Below are 11,896 nucleotides of genomic sequence, written 5' to 3'. Positions count from 1 at the left end.
AGATATTTAAGCTTAACACTCTCAAACTGACCAAGATTTTAATGCAAGTCAACAGAGAACATTCATGTGATTTTAAAATTATGGGACAAAACCCATTTTGAAATAATGCTAGATGTTAACACTACATCTAACATCACAAAAGTAAAGAGAATGGTATGTCAAAAAGAAGAAATGTGGGGTTTAAGAAATTGAATGAGAAGCAAAATGTGTGTAGGGGGAAGTGGAAGGCTCCACACACCCCTCCACCTTCTTAAAGTTGAACCTAGTAATTGTACCTGTACATCATGCACAGTTACTTGTTGCTATTTAATATCACTAGCAGAAATAATCAAAATATCCTCTGCCATACTCCCAAGCATTTTGTTCACACAAACCCACTCTCTCTCTTCCCACTGCTTGTTCATCTTTCTTTCGAAGAAAATAAAATAAATATAATTGTATCCAAGTATAAAAACCTCCAAGGGCTCCTGATCTAAGACTCGCTTCTGGAGATTACTCATCAACATTCAGTACCATGGTTATAGCATAAAGTGGAATAAAAATAAAAACCAGAGAACAGTACAGAGGAGATAAGAGTGTTGCAGTATGCAACAGGACAAAAAGAATTGGTAATTGTTCTATAAGATTTTCTGACTCTCACGGGTTCATGGATTGTCTTCCAGATTTTCCTAGCTCATGTAAAATGCAGTTTCACCTGCAGATGAATTTGCAGGGGCTCAAATTCCTATCACACACTGTGGGTGTCTGATTTTGTGCTGGACTTTTCAAAGAATCTCCAGTGTGTGTTGAGTTAGAGAGAAGAGTCTAAAGAAACATTGGTATTTGTCTTTCCTCATTGCAGGAGGTCTTTGATATCAAGAGAAGTAATATCCTAAAAGGAAAAACTGGGGAGTCAGGATTCTGAGATTTATCATTCTGTCCCCCCGTCCTACTTCCCTCTCTGCCCCCTCCCCACAAAAAAATATCACAAGGGATAGGATTTGGATGGAAGAATTCTGTATTCTGTAGATCTGGTTGGGAATTTTTCAACAAAATGTATTTTTCCAGAATATGACGATTTGTTGAAATCAAAACTCTTCACAGAAATGCATCTTTCAAATAAAATTACACTGGGAAGATTTCCTGAGCTGATGCATCTTTAGTCACAACAATACAGTGGGGAGAGAGATCCTTTCCATGGAAAGCCAGTACCCTGAATCAGGCAGTGCAGGGTCTGAAGCTGTGTCTCTCACCTCCCAGGTGAGTAGACTAACCACCTATTCTGTGGTCTCTGTCCATAGTTTGATAGTTTGATAGTTTCTAGGGTCGGAAGGGACCTGAGCAGATCATCTAGTCCGACCCCCTGCCATGGCAGGAAAGAGTACTGGGGTCAAACGACCCCAGCAAGGTGTTCATCTAACCTCCTCTTAAAAACCCCCAGGGTAGGAGCCTGCACCACCTCTCTTGGAAGTTGGTTCCAGACCCTAGCCGCCCTGACCGTGAAATAGCGCCTCCTGATGTCTAACCTAAACCTACCCTCTGCCAGCTTGTGACCGTTATTCCTGGTCACTCCTGGCGGTGCTCGGGGGAACAGTGACTCCCCCAATGCCTGCTGATCCCCCCTGACTAGTTTATAACAGGCCACAAGATCCCCCCTCAGCCTTCTCTTTTGGAGGCTGAACAGGTTCAGGTCCCGTAGCCTCTCCTCATAGGGCCTGCCCTGCTGTCCCCTGATCATGCGAGTGGCCCTCCTCTGGACCCTCTCCATGCTGTCCACATCCCTCTTGAAGTGCGGCGCCCAGAACTGGACGCAGTACTCCAACTGCGGCCTGACCAGTGCCGCATAGAGGGGGAGGATCACCTCTTTGGACCTGCTTGAGATGCATCTGTGGATGCATGACAAGGTACGGTTGGCCTTCCTAACTGCCTCCCCACACTGCCGACCCATGTTCATCTTGGAGTCAATGATGACTCCAAGATCCTTTTCCGCCTCCGTGCTGACAAGAGGGGAGTTCCCCAACCTGTAGGTATGGTGCCGGTTGTTCCTCCCCAGGTGCATCACCTTGCACTTGTCTGTGTTGAAACCCATCCTATTCTCATCCGCCCACCCTTGTAACCTGTCTAGGTCAGATTGTAGCCTGTTGCTTCCTTCTAGTGTGCCCACGTCCCCCCACATCTTAGTGTCATCAGCAAATTTGAACAGGGTGCTTTTTACCCCCTCGTCCAAATCACTGATGAAGATGTTGAACAGTGCGGGCCCGAGGACCGAGCCCTGCGGAACCCCACTGCCCACGTCCTTCCAGGTTGAGAAGGACCCATCCACTACCACCCTCTGGGTGCGGCCCTCCAGCCAGTTGGCGACCCATTTGACTGTGTGGGTGTCTACACCACAGCCCCCCAGTTTCTTAATGAGAACGGGGTGAGAGACAGTGTCAAAAGCCTTCCGGAAGTCCAGGAAGATTATGTCCACTGCTACCCCTGCATCTAATGATCTGGTGATCTGATCGTAAAAGGCCACCAGGTTGGTCTGACAGGACCTGCCACTGATGAACCCGTGTTGGTTGCCCCTAAGCATGCAGTCCCCTGCTGGCCCCTCCTGGATGTGTGCCAGAATAATTTTCTCGAACAGCTTGCCTAGGATCGAGGTAAGACTAACTGGCCTATAGTTTCCCGGGTCCTCCTTCCTCCCTTTTTTGAAGATGGGAACCACGTTGGCCCTCTTCCAGTCCTCCGGTACCTCTCCAGAGCACCACGAGTGCTCGTAAAGCCGTGCCAGGGGACTTGCAATGACCTCAGCCAGTTCCTTTAGAACTCTAGGGTGGAGATCATCCGGACCGGCTGACTTGAAAACGTCCAGCCCCTCCAGAAGCTCCCTAACTAAATCCTCGCTAACCCTTGGCCCAGGTGTGCCTCCCCCGGGGCCCGAGGGGGGCCCAGCAGGGAGGTGGCTGTTCTGGTCCCTACTTAGGAAGACGGAGGCAAAGAAATCGTTAAACATGTTAGCTTTGTCATCTGGTGTGACGACCAAATTTCCCAACGCGTCCTGCAAGGGCCCCACATTACCCGGGACCTTCTTTTTACCCCCTATGTATTTAAAAAAGGACTTCTTATTGTCCTTAATCTGGGAAGCTAGTCCCAGTTCCATCTCTGCCTTGGCCTTCCTAACTACCCCCCTACATCCCCGAGCAACTGCAGAATAGCCCTCCCTGGTGATGACCCCTTCTTTCCATTGGGTGTAAGCCTCCTTTTTAGCAAGGAGACATTCCCGGATGCTTTTGGTGAGCCATGGAGGCTTGTGTGCTCTCCTGCTCCCTTTGATCCTCGTTGGGATTACCTTCCTTTGGGCTTGGAGGATCGTCTCCTTAAGGAGCGACCACTCTCCTTGGACACCTGGCTCCCCTCCCCTCCGGGACCTCAGCGCTTCTCCAACTATCTTCCTCAGCTTGTTGAAGTTTGCCCTCCTAAAATCTAGGGCCGCTGCCTTACTGCATGCCTTTGCCACCTTGCGCTGGATGGTGAACTCCAGCAGGCGATGATCGCTGTCACCCAGGTGGTTGAGCCGCTGGTTTGATTTGGTTTTGTTTCACCCTCTTCCTAAAAAAATTGAAAATGGTTTCATTTTTGTTTTGATGAAAAATGGGCACAAAGGGTGTCTATACACATGATGATTAATCAAGACTGATGAGAGTCTGCTGAAGACTGCTATTTAGCATGCTCCAACAGCCTCAGCAGCCTCCAGGTCCCAAATATTCCGTGTCCCTGGCTTTCGAAATGGCAGTGGGCATTGGAGATGCATAGGGGATGCATGCAGGTGCACTTGCACCCCCTGAGTGTGGTGGTGCACCCCCTGCAAATAGGTAGGAAGTTGCTACTTGCCACCCCCCCCCACTGTTGACACTACTGGCGGTGTCTGTGGGTGGTCTGTGATTGCCTGCTGGCCACTGCTGATGCTGCCAGCGGCATCTGTGGGTGGTCGCTGACCACCAGTTGGAGTCTGCTACTCCCCCTGCTGCCAGCAGCATTGCAGCTGCCTGCAGGAGGTCCCCACTTGCACTGCCATGCTTCTGCCACTGACAGCACCGCCGCTGCCTGCGGGAGCTCCCCGTGGCCCCCCACAGGCTCTTCCCCACCCCCGTCACAGCACATGTATAGACACCCCAAATGTAGTACTTGTTCTACCCAGTTAGTAGGGATGCATGGGAGGCAATGGTGTCACAATGGAGATGGAGTTAGAATATGCTGCATGAAAGAATATACTGTGCTATTCAGCTTCCTTAAATTGTGTGGTTGGCATTTCTTTCCCCATTTGGTTCCAGAATCAGGGACTCTTTTGTTCAAAAGTTATGATCTTCAGTAGTTCTTCCTCTTACAAATTTAAACTGTGTATACATGTGTTTGCAAATGCTTACTCTGCAAATGTTGAAGTGCATGGAAGCACACAAGGATCAGACTGTTCCATGATTACTCTATGGGTACAAGCAACTATGGAGCACTTGTAAGTCACTATTCCCTCCCCTTCTCAAGTCCTGAGCTAAATGCAACATCATTAAACCTTGCACTATTCAGTCCTTTTTATTTGTTCAATGGCAAGTACTTTTAGTGTTCCACAATCTTCTTCTTTTGTGTTATTTTGTCTATTATTCCAATCATAACAAAATAAATGAAGAAAAGAGAAAGTCCTTGGGTAGAGCTTTGTTTATTGTCAGGATGATAGGCATTATAAAAATCTAGTCTTTGGAGTTCACAAATCAAATAATCGTCATCTTTTCCTAGCAGTACCAGGGTATCTGGGCTACGAATCAATTCCAGGCACCATCTGAGGAATTCAAATCACCTGAAAGTTTTCTGTTACCTAATATAGAATTCAGCATCAAGCAATGACAAACAAAAACTTTCTAATTCCAGTCTGGGTTGATGCCACTGTCACATACATATACAGTGACAAAATTCACAGCAGTGGTACAGATGATCTCTATAATAGAAGCAGACATCATGTCTGATATCAAGCAGAACTTCATCAATGATTCTTAGAGCTAAAAAACCCAAGAAGGCACAGATCCCACAAACTTGTACTTTATGCAAATGAGAAATCCCACTGACAACTTCTGCTCTAACCACTAGGAACATACTTCTTGTGCGTAGTGTTCAGATACATTTTTTTCAGCTTGAGGTGATGCTAATCAATTCACTGAGTAATTTTTTTCCCAAATGATATTACTATAGCTTCTGAACAGTTAGAAGAAATTTGGAGTCTAAGCACTGCTTCTTTCTATGCTCAGAGCAAAAATGAACAGAGAAAGACACAGCAGAATTTCCTTATCATTTACAATTAGCCAAAAACTTGTATACTTTATTAGAAAGAGACAGATACTTAAAAGCAAAGTTTGCACCAAATTTTATATCTTATATAAATCCCAGAAACAAGTACATTCAAATCTTGAATAACACTGCAGTTTCTTACACAAACACAATTCCAACTGTGGTGAGGCTTTAGACATTAAACCATTGCACCAAACATTAAAGTCCTTTGTAAAGATCATGTATATCTGGATTGGGTCACTATAACTTTTTCTTCACAAAGACAGCGAGCAAAGTTTTTAACCCAACTATAATGTCTTCCAGAGCCAATCTGTGTGCAGGGGATCTGACCAGGCAAAAGGGAGCTGTCCCCATTCTATACATTCCATTCACAGGAAACTCCTGCTCTTTAGACAATAGATGCAAGTAGAGCAGGTTGGAAAATACAAAAGAAAGTTTGTATTGCTTTCTGCTTAACTTTCACATTTTCTTTTGATAAAATTTGTCAGTTAAACTCTTAAGCATTTTGCCCTAGATTTTTAAAAGGCATTTTCAAAAGTCTGTGTGTATAACTACGATGGAAATAACATGTAGATGCCTAAATACTTTTGAATATCTAACCTTTGACGACTGCCAGAAATTTGGCAGCTGGGGAGCAGCAATTACTGACATGGCTCCCCCACTGCCAAGTTTTCAGAACCATGGGGACTCCTGTGGGCCAGATGGCATGGCTCTGTAGGCCAGATGTGACTCACAGGCCAGGGGTTGAGCACCCTTGATTTATCATGCAATAGCAGTATTACTACTACTACAGCAGAAAACCCTCCTAAAGAGGAAGCTGTTATATGGGAAAGGGCCTGTTTATTTCAGGGGACTTATTTCTGTGCCTATCTGATTTTTTAAGGTAGGGTTTCAATTTTGTGATCAACACAGGCAAAGTTGGCTAATGAGCCCTCCTTTTAAAAAACTTTTGGGAGCCTTCTGCCAGGTACCACGTCTTATAACAAGAGTATTTAAATAATATTCTTATTGCAGAAATATTTAAATAACACTTTAACTTGAATGAGTCTTTTTTTTAGATTTTTTATGCCTTATTTATATTAAAACTGTCTGTAGTAAAAGCAAATGAATTGAATATACTGAAACTGTAACTCTTTGGGTTGAAACTGAAAACGGAAATTCATGTTTTACCCTTAACATTTCTTGTTGTATTACCATACAAATAAAAAGCATGTTGCCTAAACTTAGCTATGTAAAACCTTTATGTTTTCAGAGGCTTAAAGTTACTGAATCTTGTGTTTATCAGAGAGTCTTTAATGCAGCACAATCCATTCAGTTGATTTTTGAGAAAGTTTTGCCCCTGCATTCTAGTGACAGCTTTTCACATTCAAGTTTTGATATCAAGAGATAAATTTATTTTCTTACAAAAATGAATCAAATATCATAATCCAGTCTTTTCTAATTTAAAAAGATAAGGTATACCATGCACTACTCTCCTAAAGATCATATACACTTGAATTGATCTATTTGGGCAAACTGGCATTTAGTTTTGGATAATGCTTTGCTGTCTCTGGTCACATATAACACGCACATTCTTACATGCTTATACAGGATATACTCTACTTTATACTTCCCTTTTTTTCTAGCTATATAATTTATCATTTCCAATTTGGGAACTGTTCTGGAAATATTATTACCAGTCAAACTTTCATAAGGTATAGGTATTTTACAAATTATACACAGGCAAATATATGGTGTTCCTTTTAGACATGGACATGTTTTAGTAGGTCAGACCTTACTCAATTTAACATCATTCATAGAATAGAGTACAAGCACTTTAAAGAAAACAGTGACATCTATATGCATTTGTGGTAACATCTGGGAGATGACAGAAGGTATAATTATTTTGTATCATACTCTGAGATCTTGATGGGGCTTTATTTAGAAATTTTAGAGTTGAATAGCCTTTCATACAGTCTGTTCAGAATTTTGCTCCTCCTGAGGGCTTGTGGAACCATCATAATAGTTAAAATATAAATCTGAGACACAGGAAAGACAGCCTAACACTTTCAGGTAACAGTTGTAACATTTCTCCTTGACTGCCAGGGAAGTGAACAACCATTTCTATCTAGATGGAGCCATTAATGTATTTTGAAGACATACTGGATTTTTTAACATTTTCAATTACAGATCTTAAGATGAACAGTAATCAATCTAATTTCTTCTTCCACAGAATTACTGGACATTTCTGTTATCTTGCCCCATGTGAGGAAATAGATTTATGGGTTGACATTTTCATTTTCACACAAATCTTGTTAATCATTTTGGTGATAACAACCCATCTGCTGCTGCTGCTTACTTTTGAACAGATAGATAGACGTTTTAGAAATATTGGAACTAGCTGAATGCACTGGTGACTGAACTTTGTTTTTCTTGTGGTTATTGTATTTTTGTTTTATTTAAGCCAACAAATGTAATGAATTAGCAAAGACTTCAAAAAGATGTTAAGCTTCATCTTACCTGATCCATTAACTGAGAGTAGAGTTCATAGCAGTTATCAAAAATATACTTGTAGGTAGAGTCTAAACAAGCTCTTACACAGTCCTTGACTACTGTACTGGCTCGGGGTGGACTTTGCAGCTCCAAGACCTGATAGAATATGTCATCAAATCACAAAAATCAGAATTTCAGATACAGCAGAAATATATGTCCATATAGGTCTAGAAAAATATGTCTATTAAGTATACAACATTTTCTTGCATACCACAAGCCCCCAAATAAGACACACATCTAGAAAGGCAGAATGTCAAAAAAAAGATTCTTCCAGTGTCATGGCCAAGAGAACTGACTACATGTAACAGTTCACTCACAGCCAGATCAGTGGCTGCTTCAGGCAAAAAAAATTACAGTTTTAAGCCTTAGTCAAAAGCTACTTCCAGTTAATGGTTAAAACTGGACCCTATCCCTACTGTTTGCTGGCCCAACCATTATAGCAGTGTCTCTATTCCTCTACAGTTTTGTTCTGGTGAAGAAAACCAACTTTCCCACTTAGGACCCCAATTTTGGCAGGCTGATTTTTCGGGGAAAGGTGCAGGTGGAATACAAGTACATACAGAAATGAATTAGCAACCCTAACAAGAACTAAGAGCAGTAAACTCTGATAATGATCCAAGCAATATATTAAAATATTCTGATTCATATACCATTGCCTTGATCCAGCAAAGCACCTAAACCCATGCTTAACTTTAAGCACACTAGTTGTTCCAGTAAAGCTTACTTCTGGGAAACTACCATAATTACTCATTTCTAGGATGAGGTTTTCCTCCATTTAACATGTGGGAAAAAGTCCTTTGTCTTTGAATCAAGTATGAGGGTGGTTGCAGGGAGGAGACAGGTAGCCACTGTGGTTCGGGTTCCAGCCCATACCTAAGGTTGGATCCATGGCCAGAGATGCTGCCGCCCCCCCCCCCGGCCCACCTCTGCACCCTGCCTTTTCCCCTCTGTGGCCTCATCTACCCATCCCCCCACCTCAAAATCAACCATAATGCTTCCACTTGTCCCTTCCCCACCAATCCCCCTATTACCTTTGCTCCATACTGGCAGTCTGTTTAAGCTGCTGCAGCCTAGGGCAATGTAGTCCACATAGCTGTTACAGGGGCTGGGATGAGGCTGTGTTCAATGCCCTCCCAGGCTAGAATGGGGACAGAGCCTGCTGTCACAAAGCAAGGGTAAGGGGGAGCAAAGCAGGGAGCAGAGGCTGGGGGAGGGGGAGCAGAGGCAGGATAATGTGAGGGGAGAGGAGAGGGAGACGGGGGAGCAGAGGCAGGGGAGAAGTGGCTTGTGGGGAGGAGCAGAGGCAGAAGGGGAAGGGGGGGACCAAGAATTCAAAAGAGGGAGCAGGCAGGGAGCAGAGGTAGCAGGGGATAGGCATGCGCAGGGGGCAAACTGTTTGACCTTCTCATACCACCTGCCCCCACCCACTGCCTGCCCCCATTCAGCTGTAGGGGGAAAGAATTAAAAATGACCTTCCAATAATTATATTCTATACATGGAAAATTATAGCAAATCTATAATTTTTCCATGTAAAGAATCTAATTACTGGGGCATCATTTTGAATTCAGGGTCATCTTAGAATCGAGTAGATATGTTTTTATAAGTGGTAAATGTAGTCAGTTATTTGTAGGAACATGCCTAATTCAGGAAAATGCTCAAGCCTCTATTTAAATGGTTTCCTAAATAGTAATGGTCTTTTGAATCAGTCCTAATTGACATTTAGCACTTATTTCATAAAACACTCATTTCTAGAAACTTTTTAACTATTAAAATGCACGTAGTTATGCTACAGGGGTGTAGATTGTAGCCATGTTAGTCCAGGGACATAGGCAAACAAGGTTCTTTGGGTAAATCTATATATTTTATTAGAGACCAACTCAAATAGTTGGAAAATTTCTTCTTAGCAAGCTTTTGGGTATAAATACCCTTTGTCAGGCTCGGGAAACATCTGCAGTTGGTGAGACAAAGAGTACTTATACCCGAAAGCTTGCTAAGAAGAATTTTTTCCAAGTATTTGAGTTGGTCTAATAAAAGATATCAGATTTACCCAAAGAGCCTTGTCTACCATAGTTATGCTAGGCTTTTCCTTAACAGATCATCTTTTTAATTCTGCTGGTCCCTTTTATGTGCTCATAATGAAATAAATCTTGTTCATATGATGCTGGCTAATAAGAAGTAGGATGTGGTCTAATGTCATCAAGTCTTGTTTTGCTGTCTGATATAATACCAAGACACATTTTCCAACAGGAAATATATTTATATATGCTACATACCTAGTAGTGTTTCTGTTGGTTTTGTCTGATTATCAGTTTATGTTGTTCACTAAATTTAGCCCTAATCTTAATTCCACAAAGAAGCTTTAAACCTAATTTTAATTGAGTTTAAAGATATGGGGTTATTTATTTTTCTCCAATAGAATGACTTTCATTTTATAATGTTGCTAGATACAGAACACAAATGGGACAAGTGCCATTTGAAAAGTAATATTTGTTCTCCTTGAATTACTTCCTTTTAATTAACAGCAATGAGAAGTCAATAGTACATTGCTTTGACAGACCAGGTGAATAATATTTATAACTTCATGTTCTTAAAGATAAGCACCAATCCAGGTGTAACGTCTACATCAATAAAGTAATTTTGCAGTCCTCCTACACATAAAGGTGTCACTTCGCAAAACAGTTGTTCTTAGAGCTGAAGAATGAAAACCTCAAGACTAAGGGGTTCAGTATTGAAAGTCATTGGCTAGACTAGTGGTTCTCAACCTTTGTTGTACCAGGACTGATTTGTAAACATCAATGCACAGTCCTGACTGAGTACTCCTCACTCCTGACCTGCTGCCCCCAGGCCCCAGCCCTCCAGTCTGTGGGGCAGAGGGTAGGTTTGGGGGGCAAGGGGGACCCTAAGCAGCCCCTGGCTGGTTGGAACTCTGCCAGCCTGCAAGGGAAAAGCCTCTGTTTGCCATGTTTTTCTCCTTTAAAGGAGAATCCATTTTAAAATTTGTTCATGACCATCTCATACATTTTTGTGACCTTTTGGGTTGTGACCCACAAGTTGAGAAATGCTGGGCTAGACTATGACAGCCTTGCCTGACTGAAGGCAAATACATTTCAGTTGCATCTCAATTGCAGGGATTAGCAAAGTGAAAGGAAATAAGCAGATTTAAATTGTGGCAAAGGATTTAAATTAAACAAACTGAATGTTTGCTTAGTTATAGCTGCTACTTATATTCTGAAGATTTGCATTTCGAAAAGTACCTTTAAATTGAGCCAGGAAATAAAGATTGTGTCAACTTGAGTTCTCTTTTGCATTCATTAATATTTTGTAGATTTTTACATAGTTAAAGCTTCCGAAAGCTTGGAAAGTTAATTGAAAATGAAAGCAACTGAAATACTTTTAGAACCTACAACCAGTGATGTTCTAAATCTTATATCAAATCTCTGTCCACGATTCATTAAACTAAAACACCAAGAGTATACCCTAGTCATGAAGGCTTGATAATGGTGGTCTAGAGTAGGCCTGTGCAAATCAGCTAGTATTTGCTTTGGATTCAGCTTTGGCCAATTTGGGGGATGGTGATTTGATTTGATGATTTGAATCACTGTCCCAAATTGATTTGGCCAAATCTGATTCAAAGATTTGGCTGCTGCCAAATCTCTGAATCACACAGGCCCATCCCCCGTCCGCTCTCCCAGCCCAAGCAATGGCTGCCTCACCCACCATAGGTGGGCAGGACCCACTAAGTTGGGCTTTTTTTTAAAGCACTGGGAGCTGAGGTGGGTGGGGCAGCCATGGGGGAGGCTGGGGGAGTGGGCAGGGGTCAGGGGGGCTGGGGGAGCAGGCAGGGTATGGGGCCTGGCAGGGGTCCCCCCATAGTCCTCTTCTCCCTTCTCCACCCTCCCTTCCCCTACTTACTGGCATGGAGTCCAGGTCCAGCTCCCTGCGGCAGCAAGTGGGAACTGCCCAAATCTCTGAAACTTTTCTGAATCTTTTCCAAATTGATTCAGAGTCTTTGAATTGATTCACACCTTTTAATTGATCTCCCAATTAGATTCAGATCCAGAGATTT

The 11,896-nt window shown here is 42.7% G+C and overlaps 1 protein-coding gene across 1 annotated transcript in view; it reads right to left on the bottom strand.

Annotated features, from left to right (window-relative positions):
• The window catches only part of UNC13C (unc-13 homolog C), a 692,691-nt gene that overhangs the window by 351,425 nt on the left and 329,370 nt on the right, over positions 1 to 11,896 (bottom strand). The window contains exon 17 of the mRNA XM_019504241.1: positions 7,798 to 7,926. Coding sequence (XP_019359786.1) covers positions 7,798 to 7,926 — 129 coding nt within the window. The remainder of the gene's footprint in view (positions 1 to 7,797; positions 7,927 to 11,896) is intronic.

The sequence above is a fragment of the Gavialis gangeticus genome, unplaced genomic scaffold (genome assembly GCF_001723915.1).
Source record: "Gavialis gangeticus isolate Ggan-Ray unplaced genomic scaffold, GavGan_comp1, whole genome shotgun sequence".
Taxonomy (NCBI): Eukaryota; Metazoa; Chordata; order Crocodylia; family Gavialidae; genus Gavialis; species Gavialis gangeticus.
The sequence above is the reverse complement of the archived record's forward strand: the minus strand, read 5'-3'. Positions and strand labels throughout refer to the sequence as shown.